The sequence below is a fragment of the Medicago sativa genome, chromosome 4 (genome assembly GCF_051527215.1).
Source record: "Medicago sativa cultivar Bolivia chromosome 4, Bolivia_mono, whole genome shotgun sequence".
Lineage (NCBI taxonomy): Eukaryota > Viridiplantae > Streptophyta > Magnoliopsida > Fabales > Fabaceae > Medicago > Medicago sativa.
Genome location: NC_140752.1, coordinates 84,982,903 through 85,005,895, shown reverse-complemented (window position 1 = coordinate 85,005,895; position 22,993 = coordinate 84,982,903). Strand labels below are relative to the sequence as shown.

The 22,993-nt window shown below is 33.8% G+C and overlaps 2 protein-coding genes and 1 pseudogene across 3 annotated transcripts; 1 reads left to right on the top strand and 2 right to left on the bottom strand.

Moving 5' to 3' along the window:
• Window positions 1-267: 267 nt before the first annotated feature.
• LOC146933000 (purple acid phosphatase 8-like) lies at window positions 268-3,058 on the bottom strand (annotated as a pseudogene). Its single transcript, XR_015008025.1, has 5 exons — window positions 3,036-3,058; window positions 2,524-2,649; window positions 1,834-1,975; window positions 1,421-1,485; window positions 268-1,327 (listed from the first exon to the last, which is right to left on the bottom strand). The product of XR_015008025.1 is annotated as a purple acid phosphatase 8-like (transcript).
• Window positions 3,059-6,096: 3,038 nt separating this feature from the next.
• LOC146932999 (small ribosomal subunit protein eS17-like) lies at window positions 6,097-6,787 on the top strand. The gene has a single exon (XM_085704730.1). It carries the CDS (start codon window positions 6,206-6,208, stop codon window positions 6,626-6,628), a length of 423 nt encoding a protein of 140 aa, XP_085560856.1. The 5' UTR covers window positions 6,097-6,205; the 3' UTR covers window positions 6,629-6,787.
• Window positions 6,788-8,485: 1,698 nt separating this feature from the next.
• On the bottom strand, window positions 8,486-21,932 carry LOC146932998 (purple acid phosphatase 7-like). The gene is made up of 7 exons (XM_085704728.1): window positions 21,685-21,932; window positions 10,879-11,035; window positions 10,650-10,757; window positions 10,083-10,210; window positions 9,434-9,562; window positions 8,958-9,025; window positions 8,486-8,864 (listed from the first exon to the last, which is right to left on the bottom strand). The coding sequence occupies exons 1-7, from the start codon at window positions 21,889-21,891 to the stop codon at window positions 8,651-8,653; spliced, it is 1,011 nt and encodes a 336-aa protein (XP_085560854.1). The 5' UTR covers window positions 21,892-21,932; the 3' UTR covers window positions 8,486-8,650.
• Window positions 21,933-22,993: the final 1,061 nt, after the last annotated feature.

Genomic DNA, 22,993 nt, shown 5'->3' with positions numbered 1-22,993 from the left:
GATCAAGTGAATCCCCCAAACCCACTGAGGAAGATGGTGGCATGAACCACACTAAGTACAACAGGAGAAAATTCTTGAAAGCTGCTACTTTGGATTATGGCTGGGCATGTTACTATGTGTTTGAATACAAAACATGTAATAAAATTTCCCACTAATTTTAAGCACTTTGATGCCATAGTGCAAGTCAGAAGAAGCCTATGGCGACAGTTGCTCACGTGAAAGCAATTGTTTGATGTTGAATAATTTTATTTCAATCCAATAAGTCACTTTCCCTTGAATTGAATGGCACGGGAACTATAGTTCATTTGTGCACAGAAATTTATAATTCATTTTTGGACTAATGAAGTGTGTGTTTGGTTATGTGGTAGTTGAGCAAAAATTGATTTATGTTTGGATACCATCCTAACAAAGGCGATTTATATAAAATATATTATTTGGATAGTTTGAATCAAAATTGATTTTGAGTGTGTAAATTACTAAAATGGGTTTCAACATTTATTTGGAGATTTTCTAACATATTACAAATCGACATTGAAGAGTCTCATTTTATGGTTCCCAGTGCCCACAATTACCTCCCGCAGCATTAACCAAACAATCCACCATACCCTCTTGCTGCTTTGTGTACACCACATACAGTTACAGCTCTGTTTCCTTTATACACAACACAATTGAATTGCAACCAATTTTAATGGCAGATTGTCCAATTTTAATTCACAACCTATCTTACGGCACCAATTTTCTTTTATTTCATCTCTCTTTCCATAGTGTTTTCTCATCAAATTGAAATTGAAGTTTATCACCCACGAATCACAAAATCAAGAAACATGCATGATGTTGTGGAAAGGGGAATCTATTATGACAATTAGAAGGGCAAAACAGCCAAAACATGCATGATGTTATGGAAAAGAGAATCGATTTGTCCAAATTGAAAAGCTACGGATGCCAGGCTTCACCTGAAACGCGAGTTTGAAGAGAAACGCGAGTCGGCTAAGTGCGACCCAAACATGTGAAACGCACGACATATATGATGAGACACACGTTTTGGACAGTCCACCGGAAAACCAAACAGGGGTGAAGTATTTATGGGACATATCATCCACAAAATTAAAATTATATGCATATATTTAGATTATTGTATCTATGCCGCTGCTTTAAGATCTTTGGTTATGTTCCATCTATGCAATATCAACATTGGTTTCTGTGATCTGCACAGACATGAATCCTTGCCCGTCCATGATACAACTTCAATTCTTTCGGATCCCATGGCTTGATATCGCCTCTCCATGCTTTTGATCCGCCTCCACTTGTGAAAAATGGAATTCCACTGCAATGTTTATTCAAACGAACGAAGCTTCAATTTCAGAGCTGTGATGATGTTAATGTAAATCATTTACAAGTAGTAATAAAACATGCTTATCTCTCTTTGTCGATTATGTGCTCCAAGCAATGGTCATGTCCATTGATGTATGCATCAATATTGTTTGACTGGAAAAATAGTGTACAAAGTGGTTAAAAATTGAAAGACTTTCATGCATCAACTTCAACAATAGTAATAGTTATAGGTTTGCTATGGTTTGAGCTAACCTTGAGTTCCCTCGGTTGTTTTTACTCATTAAAATTTTAAGATTATTTAATTGTCATTTGAATATTATTTACTCATTAAATATACCTTGGTCTCCTAGATGTTATACACTTATACCATTGTATCTCACACTAGGCCAACGTATTATTAGAATCATTTTCATTGTCAAGTGAAAAACATGAGGAATATTGAACTTTATCTATAACATCAATACGGTATACGGGAATGACAATGTGGCTTGATTCATTTACCTTTAAAATGCGAAGAAGCTGTTCCTCAAGCTCTTGTGTATTACCATATGGCATGATGCCCAACACTTTTGATGGTATGATGACCCACTATTATCTTCCACTTTGCCTTGGAATTAGATTGCACCAAAGCATAATCAACATCCTACAAAAATTTCAGAATGTCAGGTATAATTGACAGTTTCTCTCAATAAAAAGTGCTAATTTGTCCTGAAATAAAATAGGTATTAATGCTAATTTAAGAGTTTCACTATCCCCAACCCAAAACGTTAGTTGTTGAAACAATGCCACAATTTTGAACTTGTTCAAAAAAATGTCACAACTTTGAATTTGCATATTTTATTTGCTGCAGAATAATTTCTTCAACTCTCTGATTGTGTAGGATGATCTCTATTTATCAATAGAGTTTCAGTTTAAAGAGATAGACACATAAAAAATTAAAAATAATAATTAATGATGACGAGATATAATTGGTCGTAGAATTCACTATCTATTTTTTGTGTCAACCTTTATAAATAGTGTCCTTTGTTTATTTTAAAAAATTGAGAGGATCTCAACTTCTTTGTGATACATTACTTATTCTTTACTATGGCAATATGTGACACACTTGGTATATCTTTTGCATAATAAGGGTTACTCATAGCGATTTCGGAAAATTCATCATGTTACCAAGTATGACTTGTTAAAGTTAACCTTCAAGAGTTCTGCACGATAAGATTCGGGAGGAAGCATACCATTCCAATCGTATGTGTGCTCTTATGGATTGTAAAATACTTTTCTACAAAAGGAGTTGTGTCCACAAAGAAAAATTCTACAATTCTTGTAGAAAAAGGAAGAAAGTACACAAGATGATAGAATTTTAATTTGATACATTAATGTTTTTGTGATTTATTTGTAACAAAATGATTCAACATCCATTATATTAATTCCGTAAAAAAAAAATTCAATTATTATATTAATTCATACAATATGATTTCCGAAATATAAAAATATGTGTTTCAATCAGTTTGTTGTGTATCCAGATTTATTGAAATAAAATTTTATACACAGGACCTTAAAAGTAGACAATTTTTTTCTTAGAAATATTCCAAACTCAACATGCATTGAATATTTTTTAAAGGATCAATACCTCCATCAAGAATAAAAAGATCTCAAGCAGACCCATCTGCTATTTTTTTTTGTCTTAGAGTTGAGCTTAATTGTACTTCAACATCACCTCTATAGTCATGGTTTCCCAAAATTGCCACAGTAAAATGAAAAAAAAATTGACAAATTAATTTAAAACAACAATACAAGAAAATGAAAACCACTGGTATCATTAACTGTTTTCAGAGAACATTAGAACTTTAACAACTTACCACTGTACCAAATCTTTTGCAAGCTTGGGGCCGTGTAGATGTTAACAAATGACTTGTAGAATGCTGATCATCAACTCCTTCTAAGCCATCTTCGTAAAAATTGTCACTAGTTGAGATCACAAAATCTATATTTAGTTTCTCTCCCACAATTCCCATCTAAAAATCAAGCAAAAGGGAGGGCGGAGTTACTACTCTGTACACAAGTAGAAAAAAAAAAATCACATAAACAACTTGAAAATTAGATTTGTTATTCATCAATTTAAAGATAAATTTTCTAGTTTTACTTTTTTTTTTTTGAAAAAAGTTAATTTATGTCTGTTTATTGTAATAAAATTCACTATTTTGAAAGCCTATATTCTCAATTAAATTCAAAGTTTAGCTTAGTCTAAATGTATAGTTGGCCAAATACCACGTTTGGTCCTTTTAGTTTGACAAAATTTTCAAGTTAGTCTTTTAAGTTTCAAATTTTTTAAATAAATCCTTTTAGGGCCCGTTTGTTACGGATTAAAATAAAAGTGATTTTGACATAAAATAATTTAGAGATTATATTTTAGAGATTTTGTGAAAAATCAGAATCTATTTTGTGTTTGTTTACCTTAATAAAAATCACTTTTTTTAAACAAATAATCTAGTTTGTTTGGATACAACTATATAAAAGAGATTTTTTGTTACAAAATTAGTTCAATCTTTTAAATCATATTTTGGGCCCGTTTGTTACGGATTAAAATAAAAGTGATTTTGATATAAAATAATTTAGAGATTATATTTTAGAGATTATATGAAAAATCAGAATCTATTTTGCATTTGTTTACTGTAATAAAAATCACTTTTTTTAAACAAATAATCTAGTTTGTTTGGATACAACTATATAAAAGGAATTTTTTTGTTACAAAATTAGTTCAATCTTTTAAATTATATTTTCTCTCTCCTCTAAAAAAAATCTATTTTATTTTAAGCTGCTCCTAACAGCTTCTCATTTGAAGCTGTTTTTAGATTATTTTTAGATTCTGATTTTTTTTAAAATCTGTAACAAACGGATACAATACTCTTAAAAGTGATTATTTTTTAAAAATAAGTGATTTTTTTCTTAAAAAAGCTATAACAAACGGGCTCTTTATCTCTCCTCTAAAAAAAATCTATTTTTTGAGAAGCTGCTCTTAACAGCTTCTCGTTTGAAGCTGTTTTTAGATTATTTTTAGATTCTGATTTTTTAAAAAATCTGTAACAAACGGATGCAAAACTCTTATAAGTGATTATTTTTTTAAAAAAAGTGATTTTTTTCTTAAAAAAGCTAGGGTTAAATATGTTTTTAGTCCCTATAAATATGTCAACTTTTGGTTTTAGTCCCTCTAAAATTTTCCTTCAACTTTTAGTCTCTATAAAATTTCAATCTTTACTTTTGGTCCCTCTTTTAAAGTAAACTCATATGTAGACTTCATATTATTTAATAAAATTTTCCAGAAAAATTCAAAATATTATAAGAATCACTCCAAAAAAAATTAGAATTTTTTAACAAAACATGAATTTACTATGAATTTTTATATTTTTTACGGTTAAAAATTCATATTTAATTTGTGTTTTGTTAAAAAATTCTAATTTTCTTTAGGAATTTTTTTTAGAATATTTTACACATTTCTTTACAATTTAATTAAAAAAATAAAAAAATAAAATTAAAAATAGGGACCAAAAGTAATGAATGAAAATTTTATAGGGACTAAAAGTTGAAGGAAAATTTTAGAGGAACTAAAACGAAAAGTTGACATATTTATAGGGACCAAAAACATATTTAACCCAAAAAGCTATAACAAACGGGCTCTTAGTTTGACAGAATTTCAAAGTTAGTCCTTTAAGTTTCAAAAGTTTCAACTAGGTCCTTTTAGTTGTAAACTATTTCACTATTACCGCTGTTGTCAGTTAATAATTAATTGATGTTGATGTAGTCGTTAAGTTGTTGACTTGGATCAAAACGCTACCTTTTAAAAGCTCCAGGGTGTCAAAACGTTACGTTTAATGGTCACAAATATCATTTTAGCACTATATACGTCGTTTAATAGTGATAGAAACACATTTATTGTTGTAAATTGCTGCCTTTCTAACACTATAAATGATAATTTGTGACCATTAAATGTCGCGTTTTGACACCTTGGAGCTTTTAAAAGGCAACATTTTGATCCAAGTCAACAACTTACCGGCTACATTACCATCAGTTAAACGGATATTGACAGCAGGGATAACGGTGAAATAGTTTATCAACTAAAAGAACCTGTTAGAAACTTTCGAAACTTAAAGGACTAACTTGGGAATTATATCAAATTAAAATGACCTATTTGAAACTTTCAAAACTTAAATGACTAACTTGAAAATTATGTCAAACTAAAAGGACCATAATTGGTATTTGACCAAATTTATATTAGTTTTAGGTGAAAATTGGAGACTTTGGTATACCACATGTCACGGTTAGACTTTTTGGATTCATCATACAAAATGATGAAGAAATATGACGAGTGCTTGAAGATGTTATTTGTTAAAGAACAATATAGGACGAGTGCATAATGATTTTTTTATGAGATTACATAAAATATATCAATCATTTTAATCTGAACCACTTTTTATATATCCACTAAAAAATAAAACCACTTTTTACTTTTTATATATGAAAGAGTTTAAAAAATACTACTATATATATATTATATAATTTTTTTGAAAGATACTATATAGTTTTTTTTTTGAGGGAAATATATAGTTTCTTATTTAGTTAATTTTTTTTTGAGCAAATTTTCTTATTTAGTTAAATTGTTTATATATATTAATATAAACTGGCCTTGTAGAATGTAGACCCATAGCCATTACTTGTACAAAAAAAAAAAAAAAAAAAGAATGTGTAGACCCATTATAAAATCCCAAATATATATTCATTCATTCATACCTCGTTTGCTTGCGCCAAATCTCAAACCCTAAACCTACTTCTTTCTGTTCCTTTCCGCCCCCTGCATCCACAGCGATTCCGAGCTGCAACCATGGGACGAGTCCGAACCAAAACCGTGAAGAAATCCTCTCGTCAAATCATCGAGCGTAACCACCCTAAAATGACACTGGATTTTCACACCAACAAGAAGATCCTTGAAGAAGTCGCTTTGATCCCTTCAAAGCGTCTTCGTAACAAGATTGCTGGTTTCTCTACGCATCTCATGCAGCGTATTCGAAAGGGACCTGTTCGTGGAATTTCATTGAAGCTGCAAGAGGAGGAGCGTGATCGTCGTATGGATTTCGTTCCTGATGTTTCTGCTATTAGGACTGATCATATTGAGGTTGATAAGGAAACCCTAGATATGCTTGCTGCTCTTGGCATGTCGAAGATTCCTGGTGTTGTTCAGGTTAATCGTGTTCTTGTTCAGCAGATCCCATATGGTCGTGGTGCTGGTGCTGGAAGGAGGTTTTAATTTGTTTAAGTTTTTGATTATTTTTTGTCATGCTAAGACTTTTGGATTTCATTTACTTTTGAAAAATGTTATGTTCTTTTATGATTAAACTTGTCTAAGTTATTGTACTGGAAGTTATCTTTTTGAATGATTTTGTTAATTCTTATGGAATGGTATGAATGATGATGTTGTTTTTTTAGTTGGATTAATTTGTGCGATGATTTAATCAATTGTGTTCAGGAGGGCGGGTTTGGTTTACACCTCTTATGTGCATGTTTAGCAATACAATGGATTTATCTTTCTATCATTAGGGTTAGAAAATGGTTAGCTCAGAAATAAAATCAAATTTAGAGTGAAGATTCAATTGAACTCTCAAAATTTTCTCTTGGTCTAATTTAAACCTTTAAACCCCTGACAAAAACTAAACCCGCATTGGTTCATGTTATTATAGTCCCTGATTCATTACAGGAGAGGGCCTGATTTGTTTGATGAGAGAAAATCGTGAAGGATGGGTCTTCACTCACGAATTTATTTTGATCAACTTTTAAAGTATAGTATCAAAATATAAGTACATGATCAGAAATTTAGACTTGAAAATGTAAGGGCCTGTCATTTTGGTCCCTGAAATTTTGGGAGAGCTTAATAGGTATATGAAATTGTATGCCTGATTAGTTATACCCTCTGTGTGAGTTGGTGCATCCAGAAGGATTAGTTCTTTGTTAATGTTCTTTATATTTGGTTGCTTTACAAATGGTTTATTTTTCCTATTACTGTTAGTTCTTGCCTCCGGGATGAGAAATTTGAATATATGTTTAAGTATGCTTTCATAAGTTCAAGGTGTAGAATGTAGATAAATTCAATGATGTGTACAAAAATGAGTGTAGTAAACAAATTTGGAGCTTTCTGCTTAAAGCGCACTCATTGTGGTTAGTTTAAGGACAAGTAATTTGTGTTTTTCTCCCTTCTTAGTCTGCAGTTGATATTTGAAAGTTGAATAATATGAGAAATGGCTTTGCAGTGTATTATTTGTTTTGTGAATAATTTTTCCGAGGACACAGAAGTAGTTGCCATTTTCATTTAGTTGATTTGGATAAAGGTTGTGTAGTGGTTGGTTCATGTTTGCCTTGCGGTGTCAAATTGGCAATGCTTGCTTTCAAAAAGTTGTAATAACTAGTCCCCTCACTCTCTCGTGTCTCTTAACTTTCAAGGTTTTTTGATGGTCGAATATGATAAGAAAGTTGGAAGAAAATATGATACGATATACATGATAATATAATTTATCATATGCTAATGGATGATCATATCCTGATTTTTGGCATGATATTGTAGTTCACTACATTCTATTTCTTTTTAATGTCCTCACTCTTTTTTGTAATAAACCATCATTTTTTACCTTAAACTATCACTCTTCAATTTAGTCCTAATTCCTAAACTTTTAAAATATTCCACAAAATTTGTCAATTCAGTCTTCAAAGTATATGAAATCCATCAATTTAGTCCCCAAAATCTTGATACCATAGATTAAATTGATTGATTTCATATACTTTAGGAACTATTTTGTATACTTTTATATGCAAGGGACTAATACTTAAGGAACTATTATGTATATTTTTATATGTAAGAGACCTAATCGGTGACAGGTTGATAGTTTAGGGACTAAATTGATGTTTTGTTGTTTGATGGTGTAAGAATCAAAGTCCAAATCACCATGGAAGGTTCCAAACAATGCGCCTATACTATCAAAGAGTTTCCCTTCATTTCAAGCACTTTTCTGCCATATTGCAAGTCAGGAGAAGCCTAAGGCTTGACAGTTGCTCACGAGAAAGCAATTGTTTGATGTTGAATAATTTTAACTCAATCCAAATAATTCACTTTCCCTTGAATTGAATGGCACGGGAAATATATAATAATGAATATAATAACAAGTCCAAAGGCGCAAGAGTGCTCCATTTGTTCATACAAATTTATAGTTCATTATTTGGATTTATGGGAACATATCATTCACAAAATTAAAATTATATGCATATATTTAGACTATTGTATCTATGCCGCTGCGCTCATTTCTTTGGTTATGTTCCATCTATGCAAAACTTTGCCAAAAACGTCATAGAATACAACATCAGCATTATTTTCTGTGATCTGCACAGACATGAATCCTTGGCCGTCATGATACAACTTCAATTCTTTCGGATCCCATGGCTTGATATCGCCTCTCCATGCTTTTGATCCGCCTCCACTTGTGAAAAATGGAATTCCACTACAATGTTTATTCAAACCAACGAAGCTTCAATTTCAGAGCTATGATCATGTTGATGTTAATTATTTGCAAGTACTAATAAAGCATGCTTACCTCTCTTTGTCGATTATGTGCTCCAAACAATGGTCATGTCCATTGATGTATGCATCAATATTGTTTGACTGGAAAAAATAGTGCAGAAAGTGGTTAAAAATTGTAAAACTTTCATGCATCAACTTCAACAATAGTAACCGTTGTAGGTTTGTTATGGTTTGATCTAATTCTGAGTTCCCTCTGTTCGATTTTACTCATAATTTTTTTTAAGATGATTTAATTGTCATTTGAAAAATATTTACTCATTAAAATTACTAATATGCTTCTTTTGAGAGGAAAATTATATGTATTTTTCCTAAATATCAGGGAGACAGGAGTTTTCAATATGCTTTGGTGTCCTAGATGGTAATTACTATGTATGTCCCACTAAGCCATGTATGATGTACATTTATAATCATTTTCATTGTCATGTGAAAAAATGAGGAATATTATCTAAAGCATAAATATGAGAATGACAATTTGGCTGATTCATTTACCTTTAAGATGGGAAGAAGTTGTTCCTCAAGCTCTTGTGTATTACCATGATGCCCAGCAGTTTTGATGGTATGATGACCCACCACTATCTTCCATTTTGCATTGGATTGCACCAAAGCTGAATCAACATCCTATGAAAATTCCAGAATGTCAAATATAATTGACAGCTTCTCTCAATAAAAAGTTCTAATTTGTTGTGAAATAAAATATGTATTAATGCTAATTTAGAGTTTCACTATCCAGAACCCAAAATGTTACTTATTGAAACAATGTCACAACTTTGAATTTGCATATTTTATTTGCTGCAGAATAATTTGTTCTACTCTATGACTGTTTAGGATGATCTCCATTTCTTAATAGAGTTTGAGTTGAAAGATATAGATACAAAAGTAGTAGAATCCAATATCTACTTTTGGTGTGTGCCTCTATAAATAGATTCCATCATTTATTTTGAGAGATTGAGAGGATCTCAACTTTCTTGTGACACATTGTTTATTCTTTACCATGACAACTCTGTGACACATTGTTTATTCTTGTGACACTCAAAATATTTTTTGCAAAATAACGGTTACTCATAGTGATTTCGATAAATTCATCATGATACCAAGCACGACTTGTTAAATTTTTGTTGACATTATTGTTAAAGTTAACCTTCAAGAGTTCTGCACGGTAAGATTCGCGAGGAAGCACGCCATTCCAATCATATGTGTGATCTTCTGGATCCGTAAAGTACTTTTCTACAAAAGGAGTTGTGTCGACAAAGAAAAATTCTGCAATTCCTGTAAAAAAAAAAAAGCACACAAGATGATATAACTTTTAATTTGATACATGAACACTCTTGTTATTTATTTGTAACAAAATGCTGCAACATCAATTATATTAATTCCGTAAAAAGATATTTTTTTGGTTACAAGGCTAAAAGAAAAAGCAAAAGAAAAACAACAAGCAGAAATAAAAACTAGTCTAGAGAAAAGAAGATTCCAGCTGTGCCCGTTTAAGATTCAGGAGACCTTTTGATGGAGAATGATGAAGAAAAAGATCATTATCGGATGTGGCTCCAAGCTTAACCATAAAATCACCATTAAAAAATGTGTGTTTCAATCAATTTGTTAAGTATCCAAATTTCTTGGTATAAAATTTTATTTAGAGGACCTTAAAAGTAAACTATTTTTTTCTTTCTAATAAATATTCAAAACTCAACATGCATTAGATCAATACCTCCATCAAGAATAAAAGATCTCAGGCAAACCCATCTGCTATCTTTTTGTCTTAGAATTGGGCTTAATTGTGCTTCAACATCACCTCTATAGTCATGGTTTCCCAAAACTGCCACAGTAAAATGAAAAATAATAATTGGCAAATTAATTTAAAATAACAATATAAGAAAAATGAAAATCACTGGTATCATTGATTGTTTTCAAAGAACATAAAACCTTTAACAACTTACCATTGTACCAAACCTTTTGCAAGCTTGGGGCTGTGTAGATGTTGACAAATGATTCATAGAATGCTGGATCGTCAACTCCTTCTAAACCATCTTCATAAAAATTGTCACCGGTTGAGATCACAAAATCTATATTTAATTTCTCGCCTACAATTCCCATCTGAAAATCAAGCAAAAAGGAGGGAGGAGTTACTAGAACGGAAAACAAAAATTAAATAAAAAACTTCAAAATTAGATTTTGATATTCAATAATTTAAAGATATTTTTTAGAGATTAATTTAAAAAAGAAAGTTATTTTATGTTTATTTACTGTAATAAAAATCACTATTTCAAAAGTGCATATTCTCATTTAAATTCGGATTGTAAGTTTAGCTTAAGACATAGCAATATTCTCATTTAAATTCTCCTTTAAGTTCCGAGTTTGTTTCAGATAGGTCCTTTAAGTTTCTAATGTTCAGATAAGTCCTTTAAGTTTCGAGTTTGTTTCAGATATGTCCTTTTTATCAACCTCCGTTAAGTCAAAGTTGATCTGTCTGTTAAGTCAAACTCGAAACAAACTCAAAACTTAAAGGACTTATCTGAAACCTTAGAGACTTAAAGGACCTATCCGAAACAAACTCGAAACTTAAAGGACCTATCTGAAACCTTAGAAACTTAAAGGACCTATCTGAAACAAACGTGAAACTTAAAGGACCCAGGGAGGTATTTAGCCTAATATTTGCACCCAAAAAAGATTGTGAATAGTATTTAACCAATAAATTTTTTATTTTCTTATTATTTAAAAAAATAGTAACTTGGTCTTAAAAAAAAGTAAATTAATCAAAAAGTACAATCATCTCAAGAGTGTAAATATTATAACTTAGATTACTTAACATCTACATTACATATATTAATTTGTTTATAATGCTAATTTTTCATCGATCCTGAGGAGAGAGCTACCAAGAGAGACGTGATCGCTTGCGATCATACCGGCGTTCATTATCGCCGGAAGTGAGGACAAATTGGGGGGGAAGGGATCCAAGCAGGGTGCCACAAATGGGGAGGGATGGGGACGATTGGCAGGATGTGAGACCGAGACGTGGGAAAGCGCGGCGACAGGATGTTTATGGTCAAGACAGACAGCAGGGAAGCAAGCGCCATGGAGGTTCTACAGGCAATGGATTGCGGCAGTCTTGGTCAAGGGTTATCACTGGGTCGCGAATGGAAATGGACGGTAGGGGCATCACTAGGGTTTCAAACGGTCCAGGCATTGGTAGAGGCAACTTTCGGTGGAGGTCTGCTTCAAGGAAACCGCACAGGTCTGTGGTGGTTGAAAGGGCGGCTGCTGTTACTACTGTGAAGCCGCATGAAATCAGAGGTGCAAGGGATGATACAGTAGCAGACTCATCAATCAAACGGTTTGTAACTTTTTATTTTACGAACTTTTCGTCCCAATTGTCTAATTTTTATTTGAGGAAAGGGTTTGTGGTATGTGGTATTCTCGAAGAGGTAGTCGTTCCTAGTAAGCGTAACGTGCATGGGGAGGCTTATGGCTTTGTTAGGTTTTCAAAAGTTAGAGATGTCGGTAAACTCTTGAAAGCGGTGAATGCGGTTTGGTTTGGTAATTTTCGAGTTAATGCTAGAGGGGCAAGGTTTGATCGAGCGGCTGTTGAGGTGGGAGGTAGGGATGGCGAGGATGATCGCGGTGGTGTGGAGAAGGTTTCAGATAACAAATTGGTGAGGGAGAAGGAGGGTATCGTGGAAGGGAAGCAAAGGGTTGAGGGAGAAAAAAGAGAGATTCTGGAGGGTGTAAAAGGCTGTGGCGATGGTAAGGCTGATGTGAAGATTGGGAAAGTGTTGGTTCCGGTGAGGGTTGGTAAGAAGCAAGTTATGAAAGGTAAGGCTGATGTGGGGAAAGTCCAGAGGGAGGTGGTGCATGCGGTGGGAGGAATAAAGGGCAGCAAACATGATTCAAAACTGATCCGGAAGTACAGTTCTCAAGAAGATGATTTGAAATGGGCACGGAAAGGTGTTGTGGCTTCTGTTATCAACGGGGAAGCGATACGTGTGGTTCAAAACAGAATTGAGGATGCTGGTTTTTCAGATTTGGATATTGTTCCGTTGGGTGCTGACAAAGTTTTTATTCGAAGCTTATCGGACTCGGATGTTTCAAATATGTTGGAGGAAGCTTCTGAATTTTTTAATCACATTTTTGTAAATTATAGTCGATGGGATAAGAAGCCAATACCATTTCAATGAGGAGCTTGGTTGAGACTTTATGGGATTCCCCTGCATGCGTGGAATGAATCTTTTTTTAAACTTTGTGTTTTGGATTGTGGGCGGTTTTTACGATCAGATAGTTGTTCTTTGGAAAAAGAAAGGTTTGATTACGCTAGGGTATTGGTTGCAACTTCTTCTCTGGATATTATTTCGGTGGTGGAGAAATTATTAGTTGATGATGTGTTGACGGAAGTGAAGATTGTTGAGGAATGGGGTTTCAACTTAGGGGACGACGTCTGTCTGTATGAAGAGGGTGAAGGACAACTTGAGCAGAAGGACAATGAGGAGTTTCATGATGATCCGGACATGAGTAATAATGTTGATACGCTTGTTGGGAAAATTGTGGAGGATTTAAAAGCGGCTGAGGTATCAGAACATTTTGATTCTGACAATCCGATGAAAGAGGTGGAGGGTGTTGATGAATGCAATGGGGCGTCGAAAATGCAACGTGAGGATTCCCCAAAGGAAGTGGTCGTACCTTGTGCTCAGATGAAGGCTGATTTACCGTTATCTAATGACATACTTGGTGATGAAAATACGGTAAATGTGATGGTAGAAGATGAGGGTGGCGTTCCTAATGTGGCTGTTATTCGCAAGAGACGTACGTCCTCTTGCCCACCTCGGGCAGGGAGGTCGTCAGTGTCCGGACCCTGGAGCCTAGAGTGGTTACGTGATCAAGTTCATGGTGAGGCAGGTATTGTTTCGTCATCCAGAAAGAAGGGTAAACAGGTTGCGGATACCAAAGAAGCTAATCAATCCGTCGTGGACATGGTATGTAAGCGTAAAAAGGTAGGTGGTTTGCTTCGTCATTCTGTCCATTCTTTGAAGAAGGTTGCGAGGCTCCCTTCAAAAGATAGATCGGCAGTGTTACATCATTTAAAGAGGAGAGTTACTAAAAGAAAAGGTACTGAAGGTGTGACTAAATCTGTTGATTTTGTGTCTAAAGTTGTGTCGAAGGGTGCTTCTTCGTCGTCTTCTATTAATAATGACTGGAAAAATTGGGTGGTTTTGCGTGGTAATGAGGATGTGGAGGTGGAGGATGTGTGGGGTATGGGGAAAGCTATTGGTGTTAACTTTAAAGGGGATAGTCAGAATAGGTTTAATGTGCTTGCGAGAAGGAGGAAGGATAAAAAGAAGTCAACAATTAGTGGTGAGGGTGGTGGAGATGGACGGTCAGGGAGGGAGGTATAGGTGTGTTGGTGGAGTGTGGGGAGGGTTAGGGTGGTTTCTATGAAGATTTTATCTTGGAATGTTAGGGGGTTGGGTGGTGCAGAGAAGAGAAGGGATGTCCGATTGCTGGTGGGTGAGAAATTACCGTATATATTATGTCTCCAGGAAACAAAATTGCAGACTTGTGATGATTTTGTGTGTGCTTCTGTGTGGGGAACATCTCCACATTCTTTTTCTTTTCGTCCGTCGGTGGGGGCCTCTGGAGGTATTTTAACTGTTTGAGATAGTTCGGAAGTGGAGGTGTGGGATTCTACTAGTGACAATTATTTTCTGATGATTCATGGTCGTTTTGTCAAATCCGAGGAAGAATTTTATTTGTTCAATGTTTACGCCCCGTGTGATAATTCAACGCAGCAAGTCTTATGGGATTCTTTATCCGCTCGAGTCGTTATGTTGGGTGACAAAAAAGTGTGTATTTGCGGTGATTTTAATTCAGTTAGGAATGAGGACGAGAGAAAGTCAAGAAGAAATGGCAACATGGCCGTATCGTATGTTCCTTTTAACCGTTTTATTGAGGATAATATGTTGGTTGATCTTCCGTTGTTTGGTCGTAAATTTACTTGGTTTCGAGGTGATGGCAAATCAATGAGCAGGTTGGACAGGTTTCTTCTTTCGGAGGAGTGGTGTTTGGAGTGGCCTAATTGTATTCAGGTAGCGCTGTTACGGGGGTTGTCAGACCATTGTCCTTTGGTGTTATCGATTGATGAAGAAAATTGGGGTCCGAGACCAACTCGGTTGTTGAAATGTTGGCAAGACATACCTGGGTATAAGCAATATGTTAGTGAAAAATGGAATTCTTTTGAAGTTTCTGGCTGGGGTGGTTTTGTTTTAAAGGAAAAATTCAAGTTGATCAAAGCGGCTCTGAAAGAATGGCATGTGTCTCATACTCAAAATTTATCAGGAAAGATTGCTTCTTTGAAGGATAGACAGGACGCTCTTGATGGTAAAGCTGAGGAGGTTGACCTTTATGAGGAGGAGACTGTTGAATTGTTTGGTGTTTCGTCGGACATCCATTCGTTGTCTCGGCTGAATACTAGTATTTGTTGGCAGCTATCTAGGCTCACTTGGCTTCGAGAGGGTGATGCTAATTCAAAATATTTTCACTTTGTATTAGCAAGAAGGAAGCGTCGAAACAATCTGGTGTCGATTTATGTGAATGGTGTTGTGGTGGAGGGTGTGCAGCCTGTTCGTCAAGCAGTGTTTTCTCATTTTGCAAGTCACTTCCAGTCGCTCAATTTACAAAGGCCGATGATTGATGATTTACAGTTTAAAAGGTTGTCGTATGTTGATGGGGGCAACCTAACTACGCCGTTTTCAGTTGAGGAGGTTAAAGCTGCTATTTGGGGTTGTGATAGCTTCAAGAGTCCGGGTCCGGATGGTATTAATTTTGGCTTCATCAAAGACTTTTGGGGTGACTTGAAAGAGGATGTTATGAGGTTTGTTCGTGAATTTCATCGAAACGGAAAGTTGTCGAAAGGTATTAATTCTACTTTTATTGCCCTTATTCCAAAAGTGGAGGGTCCGCAAACTTTAAATGATTTCCGTCCTATCTCTTTGGTCGGAAGTTTGTATAAAATTCTAGCTAAGTTGTTGGCGAATAGATTGCGGCAAGTTATTGGTACCGTAATTTCAGATACTCAGTCTGCTTTGTTAAAAATAGACAAATTCTTGATGGGATTCTGATTGCGAATGAGGTTGTTGATGAGGCACGTAAGACCAAGAAAGAGTTGTTGTTATTTAAAGTTGATTTTGAGAAAGCTTATGATTCCGTTGATTGGGGGTACCTTGATTCAGTTATGGGTAAAATGGGTTTTCCGACGTTGTGGAGAAAATGGATGAAGGAATGTGTAACAACGGCTACAACATCGGTTCTTGTTAACGGAAGTCCTACAGATGAATTCTCTTTAGGTAGGGGGCTCCGCCAAGGGGATCCGCTCTCACCTTTTCTTTTTTTGTTAGCAGCCGAAAGCTTGAATGTTATGATGAAAGCAATGGTGGATGCTTCTTTGTTCCGTGGTTATGCTTTAGGTTCTGGAAATTCGGTGGTTCTTTCTCATCTTCAATTTGCAGATGACACATTATTGTTAGGGGAAAAGAGTTGGGCTAATGTTCGTGCACTTCGAGCGGTCTTAATTCTCTTTGAGGCGGTGTCTGGTTTAAAAGTTAATTTTCATAAAAGTATGCTGGTGGGGGTTAATATTACTGACTCTTGGTTGACGGAAGCGGCGACGTTGCTGAATTGTAAATTGGGTAAGGTGCCTTTCCTTTACTTGGGGCTGCCTATAGGTGGTAATCCGCGTTTGTTGTCTTTTTGGGACCCTGTTGTTAACCGCATAAAATCTAGACTGTCTGCTTGGCAAAGTCGGTATCTTTCCTTCGGAGGTCGCTTGATTCTTCTTAAGTCTGTCTTGACCGCTCTGCCTGTCTATGCTCTTTCCTTCTTCAAGGCTCCATCAGGTACAATCTCTTCCATAGAATCTCTTTTGATTAAATTTTTTTGGGAGGGGTGTGAGGATCATAGGAAAATTTCTTGGGCTGACTGGAGGTCTGTGTGTAATCGAAAGGAGCATGGGGGTTTGGGGGTTAGGAGGTTGAGGGAATTTAATGAGGCTTTGTTGGGAAAATGGTGCTGGCGAATGTTAGTTGATAGGGAGGGACTGTGGTATAGGGTGTTGGTTACTAGATATGGTGAGGAGGATGTGAGGTTGGAGGATGGGGGCCGGAGTGGTTCTTTGTGGTGGAAGGAGGTTGTTAAGATTAGAGACGGGACAGTAAGGGGCGGTGAGGGGTGGTTTTCGAGTTGTGTGGCGAGGCGTGTGGGTGATGGTGAAGATACTTTGTTTTGGCATGATCGGTGGTGTGATGACATCCCTCTCAAGGTGCGTTTTGGCAGGTTATTTGATTTAGCTTTAAATAAATCAATAACTATTAAAGACATGTTTGAGCACGGATGGGGGGAGGAGGGTGAGGCTTGGCAGTGGCGTAGGGTGTTGTGGGTGTGGGAGGAAGAGCTTTTAGCGGAGTGTAGGTTATTACTTGCTGACGTTTCTTTGCTGCCTCTTTCTTATGATGTTTGACAGTGGCTTCCGAATCCCTCAGAAGGGTACTCTGTTCGTGCTGTGTATGCTATGCTCACTGACCATGGAGCTCCGCAGGTTTTGCAGGATGTAGACTTGATTTGGCATAGACAGGTACCGCTTAAGGTGTCAATTATGGCTTGGAGATTACTTCGGGATTGTCTCCCTACTAAAACAAATTTGGCGATGCGTGGTGTCCTTGATGCAGAGGCGTGTCAGTGTGTGGCAGGTTGTGGTTTTAGGGAGGATGTCAGTCATTTGTTCTTGTTGTGTCCTTGTTTTGGGTCGTTGTGGCCTTTGGTGCGCCATTGGATTGGCTTTGATGGTATTAATCATTGTGATATTTCAAGCCATTTTCTTCAGTTTATGCATTCCATAGGTGGCTTGAAGGCAAGAAGGTCTTTTCTGCAACTTGTTTGGTTGGTGACTGTTTGGGTTTTATGGAGCGAAAGAAATAATAGAGTATTTAATATGAAAGAAAGTTCCATGACTCAGTTACTAGACAAAGTAAAGTATTTTTTCTTTGTGGTGGCAAAAGGCTAATAAGACTGTTTTTGTTTTTGGTGACCAATTGTGGTGGTCGAGTCCGTTGTCGTGTTTAGGCATTGGTTGATCTCTTTGTTTGTACTTTTGACTGAAATGCTTGTAATTTTCTAGTTGTCTTGTCGGTACACCTTGTGCTGACATGATTGCTAGTGCAGTGTTAATATATTTCATTTTTGATTGTTCAAAAAAAAATTTGTTTATAATGCTTAACAGACGGACCCATATCATCTATAAAGACTCATCATGATATCATCTTTAATATGTTTAGCTTGAATTATGAACATCGAAAGATATTTTAAAAAGATAATGATTCAAAATTCATCCTTGGTTCAATAATTAATATATAGTGTTATGAGAAAGCTTTGTATAAACCTACTCTATATACGTTCTCATACAAATATTGTATTCAATATCAAAGTTAACATAACCATTTTTTTTTTTGGAAGGATAACCATTATTATTATTATATTATACAACTTGAAATAAGTTTTGAGTTTTGACATATCAAAGTTAAGCATTTTTTTCAACCAAAAAAAAGCCACATATGTTTAATAACATAATAATATTTCATTCAATTTAAACGATTTTTGTACATTCGTATTTCGTAATAATACTTTTGTAAAAAAATTCATAAATAGTTGAACGAAGAATCGACACGTAGATCCAACACGTGAGTCACGTTTATAGTAGGCTATGGAAATGTGGGGTTTAAAGCAATTAATTTGCCGGTTGGTGTTCACTCTAGTCCATTTTCTTGTACTGATATTCGTACTTCTGGTGCCAAGCTAATAATATATTTCTTTGTTCTTTGCCTTTCCAAAAAAAAAAAAAAAATTTGCCGGTTGAGAAAGGCTTATTTGAAGGGTGGTAATTTTTTTTAAGGAGAGTGTGGTCATTTATTTAAACATTAAAAAGCTTTTGAATCGTCCACAAGTTTTAGCTCAACTAGTAAAATGTCGAAATTGTTAAGCTGAACATTATGATCAGAGTTCAAATCCCAACACCATTACTTATGCGTGTGAGTTTATAATGGTTTTGTCATTTCGTCTATCCAAAGAAAAGCTCTTGAATCATTACAAAAGTAGTACATGTTGTGTGTGTTTCAGTATATCTAACTACCTTTATTATACCTTACGTACAAAAAATTAGAGTGGTTAAGAAGGTGCTTGGCAATGTGGTAGAGATTATATGCGTGTGTTTGGAAACCACTGGTCTCAAGCGATTCCTGCCAAAATACGTGATTTCGTGTAAGAGATTATCTCATCTCAAATGAGATATCTTTTCTTTACTGGTTGCTTAAGAATAACACATTTCTAACTTTTTTGCTTGATGATGTGGCAAGTTCTATTCCATGTTTTTAAGAAGCATCTTTTATATAATTTATTCCAAAAGTTATTTATTTAAGTTTTTGAGGTTGCTTAAATATTTTTACTAGCAAAATATGTATAAATTACTCAAGGGATAGATGATATGGCACTGTGAGTCTACTTTTTAGTGTATGAATGATTTTGATGTCGTAAATATGAGTTGAACAAAAAATTTGTGTGTAAAATCACATATAAATCTTAAATTCAAGTAACAATCAAGTCTTTTAGTAGTAAAAAAAAGGTTAGAATCAATTATATAAATAAAATCAATTCGAGCTAAAGATATCCTAACATGTCAAAATTGAAATCAAATATACATCATGGTCAATTCAACCAAAATAAATTGATATGTTTTTGTGGTTTTTTCCCATTCGAGATGTTGGGACAATATGCATGCGTGGGTATATTATCCTCCATAAAGTTAAAGCATGGTGGACCAATATTAAGCTGCTTATAATCTAATACTCATTCGCGTGGGGTTTATTAATCAGTGATCTCGACCTCTCTCTCTTGTCAAATTGTACATTTTATTTTGTAGAATATATACATTGAGCTAAAGAAGAGGAAAAAGATAGTGTGAGTGATGACGTGTGGAATGTTTATTGGTAATGCATTTCTAATTGCTTATTGTTAACTTTTAAGGCGTTATTTGGACGTCAGAAATAATTCCTGCTTCTTTAAAAAACTAAAATTTGTAACATCAATTGTTGCATGTATTTAACACTTATAATGATCCAAAAAAACTTAATGATAACATCAATTGTTGCATTAAATAGTCACTTTTGTAGGTACTTTAAATTTTCTTAACTTAATTTTTACTTATTTTCAGTTACATCTCTTCCGCGTCGTTTTGAAATTATTTTAATTAAAGAAATATATGTAAGTAATGGTGACTGATTATGGTATATGACAAAAACGTTTGATAAAATATCAGTATATAGGCTCTACCAAAAAAAAAATCAACAGATGTGCCACGAATATACTTGGAATATGCTACACATAAAAAGGAAAGAAAAGAGGAATATACCACAGCAAAACTCGACTACATAAAATGTATTTTTTTTCCTCTAAAAAAATGTTTTTTTAAGATTATAAAGTCGAAATCTTACCATTAGCTGACATTTCTTGGACATTAATAAATAAAAAAATAAATACATTTAGGTTAAAAACTTAACTTTAGAAATAAAAATTAAAACGAACAAAGCAAAATTCAATATTTGTATCTACCTTTTTTTTTTTACAAACTTTGTATTTATCTAACAATTACTGTTATTTAAACTTAAATTATATATGATAATATCATATTTTGTTTAACCAAATAAAATTTTATTTTTGACAACTAACATAAATTATACATATTTATTTAGGAAGTTTTGTAAACTTTAATTAAAGTTAATTATTTTCTGAAACTAACATTAACATCAGTTTGACAATTAATTTATACCTATTAAAAATTTCTAATTATATGTGTTAATGCATTTTGATGAAGTTTTTTTTTTTGTTACTATGTTATAGATATAAAGTTTGCACGAATGTTTAACCGTAAGTATCAACTAATCTCCGTCGGAGAATCTACATAAGATAATTTTTTTTCTCTCTCTCTCTCTGCTGAATTTTCTCCATAGTGATAACCAAGATCGAACCCTTGACCACTTAATGAGTCCATATCCCTTATCATATAGACAATTTTGTTGTTGTTGAAGTCTAGAGGTTAAAAATTCACATTTAAAAGTAAAAAATGAGAACTATAATTTGAACCGCGATCCGTACATATATAATGTAATGTTTCTATCAACCAATCTATGGTGACAGGAATCTATATGGGTGCATTTTGATGAAGTTCAATTCCGTCTCTTATGTAAATAATCGATTTTTTTAGGGGAAAGTAATTGATGGTTATATATATTCAACATATCATAGAACCTAAATTATCACATTAATTCAGTGAATTTGTTTTTTTACACAATTCAATGAATTTGGTGAAATTTTCAAATTGGAAACATAAGCAATAGCTTAATTTCTTTGCTTAATCGATCGTTTAGAGTTTACAGTCAGTTTGTGCAAGAATCTTTTAATTTAAATTATATAGGCACATATATAGTCCCTATCATGTTATATGTACGTACGTGTAGACCAAGTATAAGGCAATATGTTCATGTGAAGAAGACCAATATGCATATTTATGATATAATTATGCTTTGTGTGTGTATGCATTCAGCTATATTATATATGAGTACAAGCTAAGTTTGATAATTTTCTACTGAAAACAAATAGAATATGAAAAATACATACATAATTAAAAGAGGATGGAGTTTGTGGTAAATAATTACCTGATGGGCCACCAAAGATTGATTGTAGTTTCCTTTTCTTCCCCAATCTCCAACAACCAAAAAGTTAAGAGATTGTTGTTGTGCTTTTGGATGGTGTTCAAACCTTGGAAGCTTCTCAGCTATGGAATGATTCGTCAATAAGCATAATGAAACGCTAAGGAAGAAGATAGCAGAAGATAACATGCGTTGGTTTAAGCACCAAGCCATGGCTTTCAGTACCTCAGAGTTCTCACGCAGGGAGTTTTTGTAACCTTGTAAGAGAAGATGGTAGTATATATAGAGTTTATTTTTCTTCTTTTCTAAACTCTCTTATTTGGAATTATTTGTCTTTTAATGATTTTCTTTATGAGATTACTTGAATTTATCAACCACTTATTAATCTGAACCACTTTTTATATATCCAGTAAAAAATAAAACCACTTTTTATATATAGAAAGATTTTAAGAAAATACTACCATATATTTTTTTTTGAGGGAACTACCATATATATTTTTTTTTTTTGAGTAACCATATTTTTCTTATTTAGTTAATATATTGTTTAATTGCTATATATATCGTGTATTAATTAATTCCTAAAATTTGAGGCTCAACTCTAGAAAACAGATTTAAAGGTAAGAGAATCTTCACCTATAAACTCATTTTGAGTCATACAACTTCGACCACCCTTAAAATTGGACATGTGAAACTTGATTCAAATATTTTGATATCAAATTTTCCAACGAGCCTTGAATAGACTAATAAGAATATGATACAATTTTATAATTTAGCTTAATTAGATCTATAAAATCGATATATAATATGATAAGTATCACACACTTATAAATATTGCACAATCATAAACTCATTTTGAATTCAAAATATATCGTCTAATGTGAAACTAAACTTTAATAACCATAATCTTTTCTCATAAGAGGGTGCGTTAAAACAAAGTATAGCAAGCAAATGACAAGTTTCCAAGGTTGCAATGCCAAACTTTAAGAATAACCATAAACTATTTTAAAAATAATGAACTATATATAAACACATATATAATATTTTTTTTGAGCTATAATATTCCTTTAATAATAACAAACAACAAATAACGTTTATTAAATAAAAATAATCATGTCGAGTCTCCTAAAAGAAAATGTCGAGAGAATATAAGCTAATTTGTGTACATTAAAATTTTGCTTAAACGTCCACAAATTCTAACTCAATACAATGTCAAAATTATTAGGCTGAACAATATGTCTCGGATTTAAATTTCAACACTGTTTTTATGTAACTTTAAATGATTATTTATCATTTTATAGTGTAAACAAAAAATTGT

What these genes read in the sequence shown, in the direction of transcription:
- LOC146932999 (XM_085704730.1), top strand. Translation starts at nt 6,206, where the DNA reads ATGGGACGAGTCCGAACCAAAACCGTGAAGAAATCCTCTCGTCAAATC.
- LOC146932998 (XM_085704728.1), bottom strand. Translation starts at nt 21,891, where the DNA reads ATGGCTTGGTGCTTAAACCAACGCATGTTATCTTCTGCTATCTTCTTC. An exon ending in AATCTTTGGTGGCCCATCAG is followed by an intron (nt 11,036 to 21,684) that starts GTAATTATTTAC and finishes CTTGATTTTCAG; the next exon opens with ATGGGAATTGTAGGCGAGAA. An exon ending in ACCGTGCAGAACTCTTGAAG is followed by an intron (nt 9,563 to 10,082) that starts GTTAACTTTAAC and finishes GAATTTTCATAG; the next exon opens with GATGTTGATTCAGCTTTGGT.